Source organism: Zeus faber (genome assembly GCF_960531495.2).
Source record: "Zeus faber genome assembly, chromosome: 12".
Taxonomy (NCBI): Eukaryota; Metazoa; Chordata; class Actinopteri; order Zeiformes; family Zeidae; genus Zeus; species Zeus faber.
The window spans coordinates 7,887,573-7,912,159 of record NC_137196.1 but is presented as its reverse complement, the minus strand read 5'-3'; the positions used below and the strand labels follow the sequence as shown (position 1 = coordinate 7,912,159).

At 45.2% G+C, this 24,587-nt stretch overlaps 1 protein-coding gene across 1 annotated transcript in view; it reads right to left on the bottom strand.

Annotated features, from left to right (window-relative positions):
- Positions 1-24,587, bottom strand: part of st6galnac5a (ST6 (alpha-N-acetyl-neuraminyl-2,3-beta-galactosyl-1,3)-N-acetylgalactosaminide alpha-2,6-sialyltransferase 5a) — a gene marked incomplete at its 3' end in the record, with an annotated part of 42,118 nt that overhangs the window by 1,185 nt on the left and 16,346 nt on the right. The window contains exons 3-4 of the mRNA XM_080011242.1: positions 15,432-15,844; positions 134-241 (exon numbers count right to left, since the gene is read on the bottom strand). Coding sequence (XP_079867368.1) covers positions 134-241; positions 15,432-15,844 — 521 coding nt within the window. The remainder of the gene's footprint in view (positions 1-133; positions 242-15,431; positions 15,845-24,587) is intronic.

Sequence of the window (24,587 nt, the reverse complement as noted above, 5' to 3'; positions counted from 1 at the left end):
TGGTTTTACATCCAGAGGTGTCACCTCTTGCAAGGAAGCCTGATAACTCCCCGCAGCAGCGTTTTTATTAGAAAAAGGAAGGAAAAAAAACAGCATATTTTTCGTAACTCGTGTTGGTTCGTTGGCGTTTCACCTGCAGAAGTCGGGGGCGACCATGCCGTAGACATTGATCCTGTCGCACAGCTCCAGGGCTATGGTCATGGTGAACCAGCCCGTGCTCAACCAGGAGTTGGATATCCTCCTACAGGGGATGGAGGAAGAGAGAAAGGGAGGGAGGAGAGAGTGGCGGAGAAGGAGGGAAGCAAAAGTGGGTGAAGGGAGAGAAAAGAAACCATATTTGCTGCATACAAAGCCACATTTGATCATTATAAAAAAAACATACTATAGCGGCTATCCCCCTTCAGAGGGATATAAGAGCTGAACACCCTGTCGGGGGTGATTTTGCCATAATGACCGGCTTGGCTGGAGCTACGGACTCCAACAATGTTGCAACCTATTTTCTCAAAAAAAACACAACGTTGCCCTACATACTGTATGACCAATTTAGTGTTATTAATGTGAAATTGGGCATGTCCGCATTCATCTCTTCAAGTCCTCCATTGTTGTTCCTAAATGGTATCACAAGATGTGCCACTGGCTAGTGTCAGCATCAGCATGTTGGCTGTGTGAAACGAGGGACATGAATACAGGCAGGGAGGAGACATGCTTGCGCATGAAAGCGGTCATTATTCAGAAATAACTGCCTCCCACCATCGACCAATCATAATCGAGAGCCGTTTAATAAGGCCAGGAGAACCATTCATCCAACAGCAGATGACCATTTTCTGATGCCTGGGTCATTTGGGTTCCCACACAGCTTTAATAAAAACAAAAAAAGAAAAATGTATCCTTTATAAAAGTTTTAGTGCTGCACGAAAAGTCAAATGAAGCCTAATTTAAATCGGCTCAAATGTGTGTGATTTTAAAAAAATCATGTAAAATGGAGTTAATATTACATGAAGTCTACCACTCTGAACCAAAGTGCTCATCATCTGATGGAAGACGGGCATTTAAAATGTATAAAATTAACCTTGAAAGAAAAACTGGCGTAAAAAAACATCAAAATCCCAGGTTAAGACCTTACCACAAGAGGCCGTCTTAACCATAAATTCCACTAAGAATCCAAAAATAATTTATAATATTTTTTTGTTTTCTTATGGAACTAAATTTAAATATGCAGTAATGAAAAAAACCTCATACGGCGATATTTCTATATCTTAAGGCTCTTTGCCCATTCCTGGGAAAGCATCAAATCCTTTTTATACTGAGATGGCTTTGAACAACTTTTCAATGTGCGGTCAGATTATTAACTCGCTCTCCCATAAACATCCAGTGTTAATCTCGGAAAAGCAACAAATGAATTAAGCAGAGTGAATTTGAGAGTTATTTTCCAGCATTAATAGCTATTTTGATAACCCTGCTCTCATGTCCATTGCTCTGTGGTGAGGCATATAATCCCTGCCCATCAACAGCCATGGATTTAAATTGTGAAGGGGAGGGGGGTTGATTCCCGGTGCCAATCAATATGCATTTAATTCAACGCTCACTGAGAACCTCAAACCACTCAAACTTTAATTAACTATCCTTTGGTGCCCTGACAAAGAAGCGCAAATGAATTTTGAAGTGCTGGAAAAAAAGAAAAAGAATAAAAAACAAAATGTTTATGACGAGGAGCGAGTGAAAGAATAACAGCAGCAGCGACGGTTGGAGCGTTCTGTTTTTGTCATGATTCCCCCTCATTCCACAGCTCTACGGATAAATCCATCTTGCATTTGGAGATGCTGATACATTGGTTATCAGCTGTATGTATGTGTATGTATGTATGTGTATGCACTAAAGAGCGGCGAGGCAGCATGCTTCTCTGATACATTAAGTACAAGTACATTACCACTTGTAAAATAAAATACACTTGCTGGAACTTACAACAGGTACTCAGTATTTCTAAATAATGTTACATGTGAACCAGGGATGAATGCCACAGGATCCCATTTGATTTAGCCCTTTTTATACATAGTTCCCAGGAAAATGACTGGGATAACCTTTCCACACCGCTAGTGATTTTCACTATTCACACATGCAGCTACATTCAGGAAAATTTTGGTCTTGCGCCTTTTCACACATGCCATGACAATGCCAGAATAGATGGAGAAAGGGAAAGTCCTTTCCATTGTAGATATGATTGTTTGGACAATCTGTCGGCAATGGATGTACAAGCTGAATCGGTTGTTTTTTTCTGGCTCGAGCAGGACTGATTTGGTTCCCTCGGCTGATGGAGCGGGGACAGAGCCCCCGCCCCCGAATGTAATAACCCTAACCCAATTGTTATTAAATCTGTGCGATCATTTCCCACCTGTCCTACGCTCTCTGGAGAAGGAACGTTCTCCACCCGTTCTACCTCTGCCTGTCCGCTCACTCTGCACTGTGGTGCAGCCGGCGGGCAGGCAAAGCACTCGTGCCCGATGTCCTCGCACCGCACCCCTAACTGTAAAAAAAACGTCCAGGGTCTGAGTGGCATTTTTAAGAAGTAAAAGAATACAATTTAAGAATATAAACACCTGTCTCTGTAGAGATTGGACGTGTTTCAGTTTATCGTTTTGGCACTTGCTATTTTTCTGAATGTTTTTTCTTCTTCCTGAAAAAAATATAAATAAAAATTTGTTGCAATAAATATTCTTAAAAAAAACACTATTTGTGCTCTGCCGATACCGTATACCATAGTAACTGGTACTTATGTGTCGGAAGAAATACTTGTCATTTATACATACATGTGATTATAATGTATAATGTTCGTATGTGATGAACAAACCTCTTGAATAATTGAGTTAATATCTTTTTAGACTTTTTGCTTTTACTTTAAGGGCACCTTGGGTATTGTTTGAGTTTGGGAGTTTCTGAGCTATTAAATTTTCTGCTGCAGCTTCCTGTTTCGTCAACATTCCCTTTTTGCTCACCGTTATAAAGGCTACTATGTAGCCACCCTGGTGTTGGTAATAAACTGCTTCCTGGACGCCTTGGTTTTCTAATACCTGATTGTCGTGTGGGGATTGTTTGGTTTGAGCAGCCACATCTGTCCTGGATCTAGATAATTGGGGACCTAGGATCCTAGGAGAGGTCCTAGGAGTGGCTGTGTACCTGTTGCTCGTTGGTTGGTCTAACGAGCAACAGGTAAAACCCCCATCACCACACACACTCAGGAGAGGAGCCCCTGCCATGAAATATGTGTATCTGCTCCTAGGCTTATTCCAACTGGCCCACTCTCTACAATAAACTGGTGTCTACAACGCCGTCTTCTGTGTTTCTGTGCAAGAGGTCCCTGAAACGTCACTTGGGTGGCAGTTGGTAGGCAAAACTGCCGCACTGATATTCCCCCCAAATGTTCCACTTGGAGCGAAATTGAAGGGCGAAGCAGAGAGTGAAATTGGCTGCAGGTTGCCTTTAAGTATTATTTTTGAGTTTTCCAAAAAATACCCCCTTTGCCGTTATCTTTCCCTCTGCAAACACAAATTTCCACAGTTGTCCCAGCGTAGTATACTGTTAACCCTTGCTCTATCTGACTTTTTCCCTCTCTTTGCTGGAATCAAAGCCCTGTTTAGCATTTGGCATTTGCATTAGCGTCTGGGAGGGATTGTCTTCGGGCTTTGGTGTTTCGTTGCATGCCGGGACACGGGAACTCGAATGGGGAGACACAGCGTCGCCCTAAACTTTGTCTGTTTCTCTCCGCTACCTCCGCCACCCCCGCCACCATTACGCCACATCTGAACTGAACAAACAAGATTAAACCCCTCGGCCTAAAAGAACGCTCTCTAATCTCCCTTCGTTCTAAACCGCGCTCACCTATTTAGACCGAAACTGCAACACACAATCAGCCCGTTCTGCGCCGTTTACAGCCTGACAGAAGGACAATCCAAATCCCTTCAAGATATTTATGGACACACACACACACACACACACACACACACACACACACACACACACACACACACACACACACACACACACACACACAGGGACAGTCGGCCACATTAGCAAAATGCGGTTTCTACGTTAGATACGGAGCCTAATTTAATTCTGCCAGCCCAACCCAATGCTATCGCCATGGAAACGCAGAGTTATAGATGCAGGTTTGATTAAAATGACGGCACAGGTTTACTGGAAACATGAAAATCGGCAGTGGATATGTAAATGCAGTGACTGGCTGTTTTTTAAAAAGCCGATTGAACGCACACTCATAAAAAGGCCTAAACACAAACTCCAGTTCAGTATGTTTCAACATGGCTACCTCAAATATGCTACTGAGTTTTATTGATTTCTATGAACCTATGAGTCAATTACATACGAATGGTTGAATCACCAACTCATCCACCAGGCAACCCAAATGGGTTGCTCCGTGGATGAGTACGACGAGGCGTTTTCACCTGGAGCATCAATCATATCCTTGGCACCAGGAGTTCGGGTGCCCACGGTCCCTCTGTCCTGCAATGATTTCCTGAGGCTCATTCACTCAGCGGCAGCAATGCCAGAAGGGACATCTTCTGCCCACAGTTCCCGCCATCAACAGCTACATTGACGGTGCCGTGACTGCACCTAACGTGTTTCAAGGGGTCTTTCTCCACCTACCTCTCCTTTACGGCCGTAGAGGGAGGAGTCCATGCCCAGACAAAGGGGATCCCTCGTCTGGAGGCCGGACTGGCAGTGCTCCTGATCTCTCATGTCGTATGGCAGATGTACAGGAAACCCGCCCCACCAAATAAGTGTCACCAGCTCCTCTCTGGGGGCCCTGAGCTTCAAGTGTGGGGCACAATCGGTGGCACCGCCCTCCTCAGTGCTTCCCTGGGCACTTTGATGGCAGGCAGAGAGTCCCTGACAGTATCAGCGGGGAGAGCCATGACGTGGGCCACACACACCCAGCACATGCTGTGGCTGGACTTGACCGCTCTCCCGGAGCTGGAAAAGATGAAGCCCATTTACGGGCAACTCGCTGATGACAATCTTCCCGGACCCTCCTTCACCGAGCTGACCAAGCGGCTCTGCCGCTCGGAGAAGGAGAGGGCCCACCTGGGCCACCGTGTCACCTTGGTGGACCAGCACCATCACCCACCACATGCCAACCAGATCAACAGGCAAGCCAGGAGGGAGCTCACGGCCCCCACAGGACCCGCGCCAAGCAGGCGACTGCCAGTGAGCAGCCAGACCGCCATCCTCGATCCAGACCAGTAGATGCCAGGAGAACCCCTCACTGGTCCACAACCTGTTTAATGCTGTTACAAATAAAAAAAAGTTGTAATCATGTAAAAAACGTTTATTTTAATAAACAAAACCAGATAAATAGAGAAAAGCACCTGTGACATTACTGCTGACAACATGATTAGTGGAGGTGCTTCGGCTGCCCAGCTAGACCCAAACAGCTACCCACTCATGTCACATCGGCAGCCCCTCCACCGGTGGCTCTACACTCATTCCCGTGGGGAGGGTACCCAGTGCTATGATCCAGCAAGCAGAATCTCCGCTGATAGCCACGCCCCCCACTCTCCCGGCTGAGCGAGATAAGAACCGTGCGGCAAAATATCAAGTCTGTTCTCCTCTACGTCCGCGGTCAGCAGGCAGGCCCCCTCCCTTTCGGACAAGGCCCCCCTTGGGCAAGACAGGCACCCAGGCAACGAGGAGATTATGGGAATGCCTGCCTTTCCAAGGCATCAGACAGACAATGTCAAATTCATGGCGTAGGCTGCCTTATCAGAGGAGATAGCAGCACTTCTAAAGTAGGGAGCCATATGGATCATTCTGCCAGTGAGTAGTCAGACCAGCCATTTTCTGGTTCTGAAAAACACAGGGGGAGTGAGACCGATTCTGGATTTACGAGCTCTCAACAAACGTATTGTAAAGAGACAGTTCCACATGCTTACTACACAGCGCCTGCTGCGTTACATCATGCCGGGAGACTGCTTCACCTCAATCGATCTCAAGGATGCATATTTTCATATACCCACCCGACCAGCACACAGACGGTTTCTCCGCTTTGCCTGTATGGGAATAACCTATGAGTACCAGCAGATACTGGTACTGATACTCCCTAGCACCGTGCACCTTTTGAAAGTGCGTGGAGACGCGACTGGATCCACTTCGGGGGAGAGGTATGAGAATATTGTTCTATCTAGATAATATTCTTGTGCTGTCTCATTCCCCATGAGAGCACACACCAAGTCCCTGGTGACACATATCTCCCACCTGGGTTTCGCCATCAACTGGGAGAAGAGCAGTCTTTTTCCCATACAATGGATTACCTAGGCATTCATCTAGACCTCCTAGCCATGAAAGCCACACTGACAAGCCCCTCGTCAGAATCCCCCATCTGAACAATGTTGGAACTCAATACAGTCCTACTGGTGCTACAACAGTTCGACTCCCTTTGAAGGAACCGCAGCGTTCTAGTCAGGATAGACAACCAATCAGCAGTCACTTATATCAACCGACAAGGCAGAGTGAGGTCACTGAACCTGTTTCGCTCAGCGGCCAGACTGTAGCACTGGGCACATGCCAACCTCTGCAGCCTGAGAGCGCTCGACATTCCTGTAATATAGAATGTACTGTAAGGGTGATCTGGCGCCGCTTGAGAGAAGCACAGGTGGACCTGTTTGCAACCAGGGACAACACTCAGTGTCCGCTCTGGTTCAACCTTCACCGCCAGGAGGAACCACCACTGGGAGTGGACGAATTCACCAACACCCCCTGGCCCTGTGATTTGCTGTACGCATTCCCTCCCATCCACCTCATGGACCGCTTGCAAACGAGAGTGTGAATGGAATGGAGAGCATGCCTCGTCCTAGTAGCCTCAGAGCACACATCTGCATTGCTGTTACTGGTGGACGAATCATGGCCAATATCCAGCTTCCTGGCTACAATCTCCCAGGCACAGGGAATGATGAAACAGCGCCCGATTCTCGGTCAGCCACTGGTGGCCTGGAACCTTAGAGGTTGAGGCTACAACAGGGCTTTTCCTCTGCAGTGATTAATAGGATAAAGAGTGCCAGGGCAGCTTCTACCAACACTCAGTACGCTGGGCTTTCCACCTCCAGTTGTTATTGGACATGGATTTGTACCCTTCAACTGTTAAGGTGTATGCATTGGCTATTTCGTCTGCCATGAGGGCTTTGGAGAAAAAACATTTTCGGTTAGCCTTCCCATGATTAAACGCTTATTACAGAGAGCAAGACATAATCGACCCCCGTCCTGCTCTTTCGCCCATCAATGGGACCTGGCATCGGTTCTGTGGTGTCTCACAGGTCAGAGCTTTGAACCGATTGACTCCATCCCTTTAAAACAGCTGCCTGTCAAAATTGGGCTTCTGCTTGCACTGACATCTGCTAAATGTGTGGGGGAGCTGGCGGCCCTGTTCTTGCATCCCAACTGCCTTCTTATGAATCGCAATCTGAGCAAAGCTACGTTGAAACCGAATAGAAGAACATCATGAGCTCCTATCATTCAAGGGACATCATGCTCAACTCTTTCTACGTGTCACTGCACATTTACAAGGAAGATAAACATCTCCATGTGTGTCAGTGGAGGACATTTGCATGACAGCGTCATAGCCATTACCATGCCTCTTTGTCAGATGTTATCTACTGGATGTATCTGGAGGATCCCCATCGTCCTCGGTGCTCCACACAGCATCCCTCATTTAGCCCCTACACGGGCTGCATTGTGCGAATAAGCTAGTGTGAACCGCTTATCCAATATGTAAATGGACCCAGCACATGAATGTTTTAACCGCCGCTCCGGATACATCGCTGACCTGCTCACCTGGATATACAAATGAGGACAGATGGTTCCAGTGCATGTTTAGTTTAACCACCAGTCCAGATACATTGCAGACCTTCTCTGTCGAGGTCAGTCATGATGCTATTTTAAAGTGGATACCACATATAACGCCATTCCCACTGCTCTGTTAGTCTTTAGTTATTATGCCTATCATCATATTGGCTGGTTGTTCCGGCTGAGCTATTGCCTTGTTTTTTGACAGCAGGGCGTAGACTCAACTGGCTTGGTCTTGTGCCAATAAGGACAAAGCTAGAGGGAAGCACCTATGTGAAATACAACAATAGTTAGCTTGCTCTTACTCAAGTTCTATAATCAAAGGCGAAGCCCTCTAGGTTTTTCTGCCCTGTCTCCCTAGGGTCACCAAAGATCCTTGGGGAGCAGAACAGTGGGCGCAGGGACCCTTTATAGGGGCGGGCCACAGCTGTCAGTCTAATGGGTACGTTCTAATTCTGAATTAGCCATACATGTGCGCAGGGAAAGCCAATAAGGACGGAGGTTAGAGGGCTTCGCCTATGATCATAGAACTTCAGTTAGAGCAAGCTACCTAACTTGAATTTGTCTACTGCTATTTAATGTGAATTATTGTTATTATATGAATGTGATTACTACCTGTCTGCGCTTTCAAAATGTAATGTGATGAAGTAGATTTTGTAAAATTGTGAAATCTTTAAAGAAAGACAAAAAAAAAACCAGCCTCGCATTCAGCTCACGGCTGAAGTTATTTGTGAAAACTTGTCCCTTGACAAGCAAAACTGACATGGCTGATGCCGACAGCATAATGACCATTTAACTTCACATTGTGAACCGTTGCGCACATTGTCAGGCCTTCTTGGCATTCAGTCGCTTTCGTGATATAACTTTTTCCACATTTTGAACTGGTAGAGTTCCTCCAATATGGAAAGCGATCAGGGTGGTCCATCTTCACAAAGGTGGTGACCTCAGTGACCTGAATTATTCCCATCCTACATTGCCAACATTGATCAGTCAGGCAGATAACTGTTGATGAAAGCATTCTGTTAAAAGCCACTTATGAAAAACTCAATTTTTCAGTGATTGTGCACATACATTTGGGACTCTGATGGGCCTATTAACACACATACTGTGAAGTAAGACAATCCAGTCAGTTTTTTGTGGGCAACCCAGGTCAAAAAAGCTGTAATTCAACAAGTCGTTCAGATTTGCCTCCCCTACTACGTCAAGTAGGGTTTATTAGAATAATACTGCCCCCCATCTGAGTATCTCCACCCACGCAGGAATCTAGATGTGACATTGACGAGCACCACTGCTACTTGGCTCGAGTCGCACGGGAGAGGAAAGTGGTAGATATCGATCGTATGGGAACCGGTGCCATAGTAGTCCTGGGTTTCGGTGACCAAACCAAACATCCCAAGCATGATATTGATTCATAATTTGCAGAGAGGAGGGGCCATTCACAGACGGGTCCATTTTGTGTATAGTGCGCGTGTGTGATCGCATGCATGCGTGCGTGCGTGCTCGGCTCAACAATTAAATAAGATTTCAACACTTATTTCAACACTCAACAAATAACAGGAGAGTAAAATGGGAGAATGGGTGGTAATGTCCCACAGTGCTTCTTGCTGCTGATTTCATAGATTCAGAGGAAGATACTGACTTGCCGTGAATCACGGAGGCCATTTCACCTCCACCCAGGTCCAACATGTCACCGGAGTGGGGTGTGGGAGCGGCAGCTCATTTGCATTTAAAGCTACATTCACAGAAACAACCCTTCGAGAAAAGGACTGAAAGAGGGGTATAGAGGTATGTTAGAATGGCTAGGATGCATAATCTGAGTGGTACTTTCAGCAAAAAAAAAAATAAATTCAAAGACATGTTTTGGGGACCTCAAAGACCTATATTAACTTGTTAAAAAGGAGTATAAGTGGTGACCCTTAAATAAATGTCTTTGATTTTGATGCTGGTTTGCCGACTGGTTTTCTCGCTTTATAACTTCTCTCATTTCTGTTTGAAAAAACTAAAACTATTGTTGTGAAACATGTGACATCAATCTCGTAAAGGCGTTACGAAGAATTAGAGCCCACAAATGAAAATGTGTCTTTTTATCGAAATATGGCATGTTTGTACTTCAAGAAGAGAAAAAAAAGGCTCTTCAAGCCACTGCACTCCATGTCTGCCTGAGCTGCTTCTGATCTGATGTTGCGATCTTCATAACACCATGCGAACCAGGCAAGAAACTGAAATTTGTTCCGAAACTTAATTCACTAATCTCATTGGAAATATTAGAATTGTATGTTTTTTATGCTATTTCCATTGGGACAAGAGGATATATTAGTTGTGAGAGTATTTCACTCAGCTCCCTGTCCGTAATGGAAACTCAAGTAGGCTCCATTACAATGCATTAGGGCATTAAGCAGAAGCCCTAAACACACGACACAATGGGACTGTTTAGCGACTACAATATGGCATTATGGGAAGATAAAATGACACAGGAGGGGGTGGGGGAGCAGGTTATTGCAAAAAATAATTTTCCGTTAATCACCAGCCCGTCTTGGCAATCAGGCACGGCAGAAGCGGAGGGACACCTGTTTCTCATTGCTCCTCTGTTGATATTATCAAAGTGGGAAGATGTGGCAACTTCCCCCGCGAACTTAATTATCTTTTTACCAAAATGGCACACACGGTAATCGGCAATTACAGGCTGGCGGTGTCGCCGGGCCCACAGCTGATTACGCCGCTTTCAGTGCCTTTCTCATACCAATTCAGAGGCACGATTTCCTGATATAGGTCAAAGGATTATTGTTTCCAGTGCTGTGCCGGCTTGCCTGTTGCATACTAATCGATTTCTTTCTCAAGTTTATTTCCAATACGGAGGCAAATGGAGGAACCTCTCTTTTTAAAATTATAGCCCGTTGATATTTTGTGCACTGATCCTTTCAAATCCACTTTCCCTGTTGATACATTTATATTTCCATTCCCGACGCATTAAGTGACTTCATCCTCCATCTCCATCTCCATTCCCATTCTCTCATCTTCACAACTGATAGCAAGTCAGCAGAACTCGATGTGGCACGGCGGATAAAAGCGTTCACCTTGTCTCAGACCTTGCGGGACTGCAGAGTAAAAGGCGTGGAGATGGATAGCGGAGGAGAGCAGAGCTGACACATATTCTGATAAACACGGCTGCCGGAGATGTGTATCAGCCGTTTCTCAGGGCTCAAAGTGTGGACGTACCGCGGTAACCCCCTCGCATAAAAGCAGAAAAGAAATCGCATGGGCAGGTGCAGCCATAACCTTGCTCCTTCTTTCTCGTCTTTCTCTCTCTCTCTCACACACACACACACACACACACACACACACACACACACACACACACAAAGCACTTTTACCTATTTGCTATCCTACACTCTCTGTGTCACGCTAACATATAAAATCCTTAAATTTTACTTTAGAAATGCACAATGACACCAATGCTCGACTACAATACTCTCCACCAAATAGATACCCACTCCAAATAGAGTAAACATTTACTCTTAGAGGACGTAACGTGACTTTCTGACAGACAAATCTTTCATTTGCTCTAATTTACCCTCTCCGTCTCTACCAGATGGTAAGAGGGGAGAGGGGGCGGTGGAGGGAAGCCCAGACAGGCGGGGGAGTGGCGTGCCGCAGTCCTAGCCACCACTCTCTGTCCTCCACTTCAGACCTCCAGAACTGCTGAAAAGGTAGTCAGTGGCTCTGGATGGAGAGAAAGGAATCGGCGAAATCGGGCTCCGGGACACCGGGATTCACTGCCGAACCCTCTGGAGGTGTTGTTGGCCTATCGGCAAAACACCGGAGAAAGAGGGCGCCCACTTGATAAATAGAGGTGGACAGTAAGAAAGTAAATTCACTTAAATACTGAACTTAAGTTCTGCCTCTTTGGCGCGGATTGATCGGACCCGGCGGGGAGAGTTTTCGTATGCTGTATGTTGTACTGTCTTTCAGTTGGGGTGGCGTGGTGCAGGACGCGGAAACGCCTGCGGACCGAGGAGAAACAGACACTAATCATTCCTTTTATTTCATGTTCCTGTTTGGCCAGCGAGTCTTTTTGTTAGGATTTTGAATAAAACTCACGCCATGTTGGCGCCCCAGTGCCAGAACGCCTCCATCTCCCTCCCTAAACCCATAAATGTGGGTAGAGGCTCCCACAGACAAATATTGTACTTTTGACGGCACTACATTTCGTCAGTACGAAGGTTCCCATTACTCGTTACTTATCACAGTAGACTACTCCTCCTACACTGTAGTACTTGCTGCATTTTTGAGTTGCTCAATTTGACCTTGGCGTTGGCCCAGAACCAACCCTCTGAGCAGGTTTTCCAACCACCAATAAACACCAAAGAAGAAGAAGTACTCAGCGGTGGTAAGATGGCTATGGCAGATAAAGATGACGATTAGACCACCCATGGCCATATCTGAAGTCCATGTTTGAAATGTTTTTAAATGAGGAAAGATTCACTGCCATGCTGTTTTCTGGGGATGGGCTTGGGGGGTGTTAAATAAAAAAAACGATAGTGGCTGCCCTGTTGTCGATTCAATTGTGTTTCTATAGGCATTTCTATGGGCTTTTATAAGCATATTCTACAATATTTTTATTCAAAAGATTCCACAAGCAAGTCAGGAAGGTTGTTCTAGAGTCATTGTTTTCTGTAAATGGATTGTGGCAACAATACAACAATGCGTGACATTAAAAAGAAAATAGTCTTTTAAGTAAGTATTTTTAAAAGCAAGTACTCCAGTATTTTAACTCAAGTAAAAAATTGACTGAACTTTCACTTGTATTGGAGTAATATTATATATACCAGGAGTGTATCTATACTTTGACTCAAGTAATGGAGTTGTGTAATTTGTCCACCACTGTTGATAACCCAGAAGATGCCATGACTCACCTGACCATCCTGCAGAGTCCAGGCAGCAAGTCTCACATGTGCAATCAAGGGATATTAACATCTGGTCCCACATAACACATCTAAAATGATCTTTATTCATCATTTGAGTTTGGGTAAGCCAGAGCCAGAAACACAGGAGTGATGAGCTTGAATGCCCCAATCGGGGGATAGAAGAGTAAAGCCCAACAGGTGGATGCAGGAGAGTTGGAGGGAGTGCAGCAACACAGTAAAGCAGGCAGCAGAGCAGGTAGGGCAGAAGGGATTAGCTGCTTAAATAGGACGGCCAAATAAGGGTGTGCAAGCATGTTGCGCTGTCAAGTTGTCTGACAGAACTGCATCATTACTGTCAATGGGGTGAATAAATCCAAATTCTTGCTGAGCCCATCTCAGTATAATGAAATAATAATAATAATAATAATAATAATAATAATAATAATAATAATAATAATAATAATTATTATTATTATTATTATTATTATTATTATTATTATTGTTGTTATTATTTAGTTGTTTGTATGATGTGTTGTTATTGTCATGTCTATTTTGTTTTTTTGGTCATGTGGTTGTTTCTTTTTGTTCTTTTTGTTTGTTTGATGTCTGTCCATTGATATTTTCTGTACAAAAAGTTGAATCGTTAAATCAAAATAATGCAGAATGAAGGAACTTCACTTCAGTGAAACTGCCTTAACCAACTGGCATATTAAGTTGACTAATTTAAGGGGAGTAGATTTGGAAGTTATTACCTGATTACAAACTGGCTAAATTCCATTTGCAGTGGGGATCGGCGACGCTGATGTGAGAGTTGCACAACGCAACGTAACATATCACTCATTCAGTGTAAACAGCTCCACCTGGAGGGCGCTGGCCCTGGAAAGATATTCACAAAATTCTCTCCTCTCTGTAATTTCCCTTGTGACATAGGTCTTAAACTGAACTCAAGATCCAATCTCTGCTCAAAGCCGACAAGAAAGAGTGAGAAAAAAAGGAATAGGAGAGTCTGCCTATCTATCTGTCTGTGTCTGTCAGGGTATTTTTAGGTCTTTTGTTTTCTTAAATTGAAGACATTCAGGTCCTAATTGTGACATTTATCACCCACCTGTCGGGAAATTATTTGTAACCAACGGAATCGAATAAAATTAGGAGAAGCTGTGAGATGGAGCAAACACTCTTTATTTCGTCGACTTTAAATGAAAATAGGAGAGAAAGAGCGGCGTTTTTTTCCTGTCCCCCCCAGGGAGATGACCTCGCCATCCCCACGGTGATGTAACAGAAGTGCAATGTGGCTGAACCAAATGTGTTGAAAGTTTCATGGACCACACTCCGGGCAGACGAGGATCCAGTATTCTTTCATGCTGTCGCTCATGAAGGTGCGAATAAAATGCAGGCCCCATGATAAAAAATTTGAGAGAGCTTCCTCCTAATCCATCCCATTTATCAGTTCCAGACAGAATAGCAGACGCGCATTCATCCGAACGAGTTTCACACTAAAGTGACGACTCTACCTAGTGATGGCTCTTTTTTGAGATTCCGTTCTTGATGAGTCACACAGTAAAAAGAGTCGCTCGATTTTCCACCTCTTCACCCGTTTTGTTCAGTTGGTCCAATGCACCGTGAGCGAGGGAAGGCTTCCTGAACGAGTTGTGAATGGAATTCCCACAAGAATCATTGAACTTGGTCAAAACTTCTTCTTTTGGTGGAATGCAATCACATTAAATCAGGGCGGAAATTACGAGGTCCATCCACAATTAAAATCATCATAACACGCTGATTTCTCGACCGGTTTTCAAGCGGTTTGATTCGTCACAAGTGCCAGGCATGTATTCATGATGCAGATTATTTGGGTTTTCAAACCAAAATACTTTTTCTTTTGTATATGAAAATGGTAATATTTCTATAATATAATATTTAAGATTAACTTACCCTTCATAATGAGGTTCTTAGTATATTCCTTTTTTCTTGCTGCATGTAAAATGGCTGTCCTGATGGAATTGTGTTTATAATTGTGGAAATAGATGAAGACTTAATGAATAAAAAAGACAATTACAACAAACCCTAAAGTTAAAATTTGAAGTACGTTTCTGGCAGGCTTCATAGCGTTCCTGACTTTAACACATTGACAACATTATAGATCATCTTCTTTGGGAGAACAAAATCTAATTATTAGCTTTAGTACTTGCAGGCGCTGTAGGTTCTATGTGGTTTATGGTTTGGTAGGTATATGGTTTGTTAATAAAGATGGCCCAGGCCCCCTTTTATGGTGTCCTCCCCCCACATCTTAAACCAAAGTTAGGCCCTTGCATTCAATATGAATGGTGTCAGACGCCTTGGCCCATTTTTGCCTTGGACTTTAATTTAGTCCTCAATAATAATTTTCAGTTTGTGAATTTACTCACTTGCCCACTCTCGCTCCCCAACAAGTAATTAAAAAGATTTGTTCGCAACGAACAAATCGTTCGCATGTCAATAGTTCTTATACTTCTGCATAATTCTGCATACTTCTGCATACTTCTACACGTTTCTGAAGTTTTGTGGTCGTTAACAGGATAGAAGTGTGAGATTTTTTTTATTGTAAATAGTGTGCCGTGGCAAAAAATAAGGTTGGGAAACACTGGATTAATGTAGCTTTTAAATTCGTGGGCCACCAAAAGAGAACCCCCTCCCCCACCTCACCTGTCTTTGCCGGTCTCCTTCTTGAAGAGGTCATCAAACTGCAGCATCTTCTGCAGGCTGATGATGTAGACGCGCAGCTTAGGCAGCACCTGGTTCATCAGGCGCAGGTTGTTGTAGACCAGTCCCTTGCCGTCGCGCCGCATGTAGCTGCTTGGACCCCAGAAGATGAACACCGTGTCCTGGCTCGCGTTGAGCAGCTCGTGGCGGCTGCGCAGAACACGCTGCATGCTGGAGTGGGCGATGACACGCAGCGACGTGCGGCGGCCCACGTCACGGCCGTAGCCGCGGCCGGTGGGAGCGTCGTTCATGCGGATGACGCATTGCGCCCTGTCGATCTCCTCGCCCTGCCGGCCTCCCATCAGGTGGCCCGAGCTGGTCACCAGCGAGCACGTCTGGCAGTGCATCTTCAGAGGCTGAGGGGAGAGGGAGAGAGAAAAGACTAGAAATAGAAGATAAATAAATACACGGATGGACGGACATATAGATGGACGGATGGAGTCTGGAATGATTTAGGATTAAGAGAGAGAGAGGGCTTTTCCATTGCTTCTCCTAATTTCTTGGTACAGTGTAGCCAGGTGGGAGGTGGCAAGTAATTTCTTAAAAAATCTGTAAATAATTTGTTCAATCTTTGAGTTAAAATGATTCCCAATTAACCAGATTTTTTCCCCCGAATTTTTTTTAATGTACTCACTATAATGTATATTGTGCTAATGCGATTTCGCTAAAATCATACAATGTAAAAGATGAATGATGGTTATCCAAATCTGAACATTAAAGGGGACCTATTATGCCTTTCCTTATTTTCTGTCATATTTATAATTTTACAATGTCGGATGTTCATATTGTACATGGCCAAGTTCAAGGATGAGTTCTTATTTTATTTTATTTTATTCAATATATTTTATTTTATTCTATAGTATTCGACTTACTGCATTACGTTTTAGGAATCAGTTAGTGAGTCAAGTAGAAATTTTTAGGTAGCTATAGTGTTCAGTCTAGAACATAATCGCTGGGTGCGTTGCATTGACATTTCACTGCATACTGTATATGTATGGAACTATGTATATGTATGTGACAAACCTCTTTAATCTTGAATCTTGAATCAAAGTGTAAAATAATTAGGTAAACTAATGACACGCTGTGCGGTTCTCCAAACAAAAACGATAAAAATAGTGTGTTTATATTGTAGATGTGTTTATTTATTTTATTCTATTTTATTTTATTTTCCGACGTTTACATGAAACAAAATCCCAATGGCTCACAGAACCCGGAATTTATGTTCAAAACCAATTGGCTGGAACTAGGGGCTTGGCCGCTAATTCACAATTAAAGCCACAAACACTGAAACATGCTATTTTTGAACAGTCTGGGTTTAGAGGCATGTCACAATGGCTCAAATGCATAATCTGAGTGGCATGTTCAGCAAAAAAAAACAAAAACATGTTTTGTGGACCTCAGAGACCTTTATTAACATGTGTAAAAATGTGCATAATAGGTCCCCTTTCAACATTGAACTGGCATCTAGAAAATGCCTACTACGGCTAACCAGCAGACTAGAAATGTGACTTCTCAATACAGAAAAAATAAAGGTGAATTCACATGGTGGATTTTAAGATACATAACTAAACTGACACCCGAAATTCAAACATAATATTTAATGTTAAAGTTTCTAGGCAAGTTGAGACATAAATACAGGCACCATTTTAACAAATAAGCATGGCCTCCATAGTTACTGTATAAGTTGACCCATTTGGTACGATTCCAATTTCTGGACAATACTCCATTGATACTGTATAGTGATTTATACTATCAATGTCAGTGTGCTATTATATCATGATGTAATGTTTGACTGTTTGTTGATAATATTTTGTCTACATGTATGATTGTACGTAGCCAGTGATCTCCTATTTGTTAAGATCCGGCATGTATTTATGTTTGTTTATGAATTCAAACTTGTTCGCCCTTTATCACTGTCGTGTATTATTCAAATAAAACAAGCTTTGTTTTGATCACCACTGGTAAGTGCTGGATCCTTTTGGTTCTCTGTTAATAAATCTGAATAAATCTAAAATATGATTAATCATTTCACTCCGAACAGAGAGAGAGAGAGAGAGAGTAAACACAGATTCTTGAAAAAGTTTCCGGCACAAATCTGGCATACTGCGTGTGTAAATATTTGCTTTCCTTGTCCCAAATGGAGTGTTTTTCATATTCGCTTTGCGCTGTGTTTCTTCTGAAGTCAGCGCTGCCTCGCTGCAGTCGTCAAAAGTTATATTTTTTCACCCCTGGCTCCATCCGAACAATATGCAAAGTGGGCCCAGACATGTATCTTTGGGAATCTCACAATAAGTTTTACGTGGAAAAGGCTTTGTTGACAAATTGGATATGACGGAGGTAAATGCAAGTTTGAGTCTATCTATCTATCTATCTATCTATCTATCTATCTATCTATCTATCTATCTATCTATCTATCTATCTATCTATCTATCTATCTATCTATCCCAAATACACTAAAAGTTTAAGACAGTTGAATTAATTTTGACTGACTGACTGACTGACTGACTGACTGATAGATAGATAGATAGATAGATAGATAGATAGATAGATAGATAGATAGATAGATAGATAGATAGATAGATAGATAGATAGATAGATAGATAGATAGATAGATAGATAGATAGATAGATAGATAGATAGACAGATAGATATGTAATCCGTGTGTGTGTGTGTGTGTGGGTGTATATCCCATTTCCAGTGAATCACTGCTCGACAGCCCTCCGCTCTCAAAATCAATGACATGCAAGTGGAACCTTCCTATGAACATGAAAATCCATCAGGAATCTGATCTTCTATCTCCTCCGACGGTTATTTACATTCCTACACGCCGTGACAAAATGGACGTGAGAGCGAGGGATACTTATTTGTACTCTTCTGTTGTGCGCAAACAAGAAAGAATGATAGTGCCCGGTCGTTCGTGCACGTCATACATACAGTATCTATTTGTGTGTGTGTGTAATTTCTTTGGGAGGGGGAAGGTATACAATTATCCTGCATGTCTCTCTGCTGGTCCGATTTGGACTCAAATAGATAGAGATACTGAGAGAGCAGGAGAAAAGAAAAGGGGGAACGGGTGAGAGAGAGAGAGAGAGAAAGATGAGAGATTAAGAAAGGGGGGTTGTTGTAAAAAAAGAAAGGACAAAGTGGCCACGGGGGCAGGCAGGGTGAGTCACGGCGAGGTGACGGTGAAAGGAAGAGAGAAAGACAGCCCCCTCCCCCCTCCCCCGTCCTCCCCAAAAAAAGAACAAAAACAAAGCAACATGAGGGATAGGGTGTTATATTTGGAAGTAGAGAGAGAGAGAGCAAGAGACACCCTGTTGCTGTGGTGGTTGATGGAACACTGAATTAATGAGGTCCAGTGCCGGGGCCATCCATCGCTTATGCGCCCCCCGTACGCTGTGGCCAATCAGATGGCAGAGATGCATGATGCCAGGAATAGGTGGGTCAGGAATCCCATTTTCACCCGGGGGAGTTTTTAAGTGTCTGCTCCATGGGGCCTCATTCTCTCTCTCTCTCTCTCTCTCTCTCTCTCTCTCTCTCTGTCTCTGTCTCCTGTGGAGTTTAATTGGGCCTTTGCCAAGCCAGATTGTCCTGTTCAGGGGAGTCTGGTCAGGCTATTAGGGCAAAATAGGCTGGATGGCCTGGACAGGGCTCTCCATTTCAGAGGGAATTACCAGCCAGCCAACCGACCGACCCCCTCCCCCCCGGTTCAGGTTGAGGCGATCGCATGGGGTCTCCGGAGATTAATTCACGGCCCAGTCCGAAGCACCTCCAGCTCCTTGAGAAAATCTGACGGCTTTCTGTCCATTCAAATCCATTTCCATTCAGCACAGATTTTACACCATCCATGAACAACTCAGTAGTTCACGTCTTCTTTTTCACCCCTCTCCTGGCTCAACGAGCCGCATAATAAAAACCATTCATAATTCAACGCTCATCCATTATTGACGGATTGGAATAAACTGACTTTGTTCTTCACAGATTAACAAACTGCCGCTGACTGCGACGGAGCGCCCTGAACACGCTGTCTGACGAGGGGGGGGGACGGGGGACAAAAGGATGGGAGGAGCGACCTCGCTCCATTTGTGGCGGAAAAAGGGAGAGAGAGAGACAGTCCTGGTTTTTTTAGTAAGCCTTTCCTGCTCTTCTTTCCCATTTTCCTCAGGGCGAGCTAGCAGGAGGGACCGGCTTCCCGTCCCGTCCGGTCACGCTTCTCTCTCGCCTGGTGGAGAAATATGGTCGTCTGTGGATTAACCTTGAGAGGGCAGAAAACAAGGGGTGAAAGGGCCAGAAATCTACACGTAGGTGGGCTGCATCCATCCTCAGCACCAAAATGAGACGAGGCCGACAAAAATGGCCCTTTGGCGTGGCACGAGCGTGCGCTTTTCATGTGTTAATTAGGGCGTCGCTTTTCCCGGTGAGTCAGAGGCCAGGGGAGTGTTTGCGTGGCGTCTGGCGCCCATTCAAACGGCCATGTAATTAAACAACAGAGGGGAATAAAAGCTACAGAAAGACTTGTATTATCACGTTTAATTATAGAACGATTGTAGCCGGGAAAAGATTATGCAGATTGGCCTTGCCATGATTTGCTTAGTGGTCAGCCCAGAGCCTTTCCAGTTCCCCTGAGAAGCTAGGCCATAATTATTAGTTAAAACTCACGGCGGTCTTTCGAGGGACGAAAAATTCTATCGAAAGGTTAGGTGTTTTTTTTTGTTTTATTGTCTTCCCCTGCTCCCCAGTCGAATCACCCCAGGAGCAGAACCCAGCATGGCGGTGAACGAACCATTACAGCGGCAACAACGCACCCCCTTCCCAGCGGAGCGCTCTTATTGATTTTGAGTGGAGAAGGGAAGAGGACAGAGGTTTCCAGAATCCAGGATGTGATTTCCTTCTGGCAAAATGGAGGATATGGCGGGTGCACGGCAACAGGGAGAGGTCGCAATCACGCCGGCCCTGCGGGGGGCCTCTCGCTGTCGCCCATAAATTGCGACAGCCCCACTGCGATGCACCGCGCCGAAGACCACCCCGCCGTCTGAGACGAGTGCGTGACGCGAAATGAGAAAGAGAGAAGAAGGGAGTGAGAAACGGGAGAAATAGGCTTGGTGAGAGGGAGGCAAAGAAAGGGAGGGACGGAGCCAACACAGAGCGAGATACCGGTTAGAGGCGGACACAAACAGCTGGAAGCGCCGGCAGACAAAAAAGGAGGAAATTCATCTCGAGTATCAAGTCATGTATTTTAAAAACAGCAGCAAGACGGAGAGAATCGATGCAGGCCTTGCGTTGAGTCAATGCATGTTAAGGGACGACCACAGGGGAAAACACAGGCAGGGGACTCTCATACAGACTGGAATTTCGTGCCGTTAGTTTTCAATATTATATATGTCTCCCGATCAGATCAGATGGTTGCGGAAGTGCACAAGACGAAAAAGCTTCTGGCCACTTCTGTTTTCTGCTCACTGGATGATTGAAACATGTTCTTGAGCTTCATGTTTCAACATGTTCACATGGGTGTTTCGACACATGAAGAACATGTGATGGGTGAACATGAAGTCCGGGCGACGGACTAAACTTTCAAAATAGCAACAGAGTTTCCCATGGCACACTAAAAACATCACAAACACGCACATAACTGTGTTTATTATTATGGCCGAATAATAGTTTAAGTTAAGTTAACACAGTGCATTGCACTGTTGCCTCACAGCAAGAAGGTCCTGGGTTCAATTCCCATCTGGGGCGCTGTTGGCACCGTGCTGTTATCTCCCAATAAGGGGCCTTTCCGGGGGGAGTTTGCATGTTCTCCCCTTGCACACATGGGGTTTCCTCCATGTTACACCAGTAAGGACCCCCACCAAAAACATGCACATCATTGTCTGACCAGCGATGGACATATGGAACCAGGTCCCCGGGTGCGTCCTCGAATGCTGCCCCCCCGGAGGAAGCCAGGATGGGTCAAATGCAGAGGAGCCGTTTCACTGGCCAGCATGTGCATGTGTTGTAGTGGTGTGTCGTGTGACGAATAAAGATTCTTCTCCTTGAAAATTAAGCTCATTGTGATCAACACAGAGCTGCTGTTCTGGCTGGAACTCATGAATTAATACAGTCTTGCAATTTTGATCTTGCAACACAAGAGCTAATTTCCATTATTTTGTTATTCTCATAGGAATTTGAAAATATTTCACCTGGCGAGCTGTCATGGTGCACTAGTGCACTACTGATCTGGCAGCATGGTTACAGTTACAGTAACCGCTCACGCTCCACACTGGCTGTCTCGGGGGACTATAAAGAAGGAAACACAATTAGGAAATGGTCGCAAGCATTTCCATTCCTGGCGTTTCGAGAGAGGACATACAGACCGGTCTCTCGGTATGTAATATCGCCGGAGCGCCAAACACAAAAAAATGTTTCCTAAAGAAATTTGCCAGAACTCAAAATCAGACAATGAAAAAAACAGGTGATGTTGACAGCTTGGAGTGTTGAGCATAACATGTTAACGGCCGAGACAAGCTTTACTATCACTGAGGGGTTTTTTGAGAGAGACATTTACGGCAAAGCTCTGATCTTCAAAGCTCGACACAGATCTAAAAGGGGCGATCTATTCTTTGCGCACGTGTGCACCGCAGAGTAGAGAATGTAGGTGCCGTGAGTATGTATTTGATCAGCGATCCAAGGTGCTTGTGCCACTTCTAAAGCGAGGGTCGTGATTTTTTCAATCGTGAACGACAATGACAAGATTGAGCAGCGCACATTCAAAGACTGCCATTTGCAGATATTCCGGCTCTTCTGCGCACACACAACTGCTGTCTTTGAGGAGCGCAAACAGACGGACCTGGTTTTGTGGGAGACGTACAGTGCTGACATTACACATTATCATGGGTCTACCACAATTCCACAAGTCTCTCCTGGATTTAAAAAGTCCACACTCGCCCACTAGCCGCTTTCATTGGCTTCGCCATCATGCAGGTGCACATCGTCATAAGCTGTTGAAAATTGCTGGGCACATACTAAAGGATTTTGGAAAGACTAGCCCCAATAAAATCAAACATGTTTGATTGAATCGTGACCTGGCTGATTGTGACGGTATTGAGACAGATTTCAGTCTTTCACTCACACACATAGGGACAACTCTGGACCCCCCCGGACTACCCTGTACTACCACAACTCCACCCGATCACAAATTGTTGCGTCGGCAGGCGGGGGTGGGCTAACCTAGGGTTAGCCTAGGGTAGGGTTCCACCTACTCGCCTGCGGGGCGGGCAGTTCGGGTGGGGTGTTGGTCTGTCAGCGCGGCCTGCAGTCTGTGCCTGGCGCCCGCAGCCCGGGTTCTACGCCTGCGTCTTGTGCCCGCACATGGGGGTGGGATGTATGTGTGCGCCTCAGGGGTCTCCTCGTGCTCACTGGGTTATGCTCCTCTGGGCCATGTGTAGGGGTTGCGTTGGCCCTGGGGGGTCTTCTGTGGCTGCAGGGCGGGTTGCTCGGGGCTTTCCTGCAGCCCTGAGGTGTCTATGCGGCTGCAGGACTCAGGGTTGGCTTCGGGGCTCATTCCACTGCATGGAGGCGCCACGACATAAAACCAACCTTATACACCAGAACCAATTGGGATAAGGCCTGTACACTCACCGGTGGGTTCTTCACACACACACACACACACACACACACACCCTCTCCATTTCTCCCTCATTTACTGCCATAACTATAACTGCCATAACAGGAAGAGGCCACGTGTCCCACTGCTGTTCCAGTTTTCCTGGACCTAATTAACTCTGTTTTTTCAATAAATGTTGTCGTCTGATGTTTATGTTTTTCCGTGAACATGTTGTTGTTTGGTTTTATGATTTTTGTGATTCTCCTCCTATTGGAGTAGTGATTAGTTGTTCATAGACCCAAACAAAAAACTGTGCTCTTGGCATCCTACAGGTCGTCCACAGGACAGAGTAATTGCAGCAGTTCTTGATGATTAAAGAATTTATAAAGAGTTGCATTGCAGGTTGAGAACTTGAACTCCACTTGCAGAGTAACTCTGTCATAGATGCAGTAGCATACAAATACGCTGTGCTGTATGCCCAGCATGCTGACGGCAAAGGTTTAAGAATAAATAAATAAATAAATAAATAAAAATACAATTTGTTGCCCTTTGTGACCCTAACTTAAGGGCCCACAAACATCTCAGATGGACCACGGAAATCACGCTTCAATCCAAAAACTCCCGTCGACAGGACCGCACCCTTTTGAAGATGGGGCGACCAACCTCCTTGGGGCACCCCCACACATCATCTCTAGTTCACCGTCACCCCCCGTGGGCCGAGCGCGGTGTCGTTAAAGCTCATCATATCCAGCTGTTGGGGACAAAGGGTGAGAAAAACAAAAGGAATATCCCGCTTCTTCTCCTCGTTTCTTCTCTCTCGCTCTCTTGGATCAAAGGTGAACCTCTGAGCCTCCCCTCGCCGCCGTGCGGCAACACCTCCCCACCTCTGTGTGAGCTTGCATTTGTTTTTGCTACTTGAAAGAGCCAAAAAGCCCAAGGCCCGCAGGTGTGTGTGTGTGTGTGTGTGTGTGTGTGTGTGTGTGTTAGTGTATCTCGTTACACACACAAACACACACACACCCACACACACACACACACACACATCCTCAGAACCTTGATTGGCTCCATATCAGCCCTGGTCCCTGTCAGCGCAGGTCACATGCTGGCACACCAGGGAGAGAGAGGGCGGCGAGAGACATGGGGAGGACAAACAAAAAAAGAATGAAAAGAAACAGAGGGAGAGAGACTGTGATAGGTAGAGAGAGATACAGAGAGGGAGAGGGGGAGGCAGATACAACACAAGAAAGAGAGGGCATGGAAAACGGAATGAGAGGAGTAGAGGGAGGAGGAGGAGGAGGAGGGAGAGCAACAACGAGGGTTGGTTCTTGAGGAGGGGAAGAAAATGAAAAGGCTCTGTGGTCGATGAAGAAGAGGCGAGAGGAAGAAAAGTGGCTGTCAGACGGATGGAGCGCAAGAGAGACCCCTGGAAACCAATGTAGGCCAGGGCCTTTGGAGAGACTGTGTGTGTGTGTGTGTGTGCGTGCGCATGTGCGGGTGCATGAGTGCATGCGGTAGCG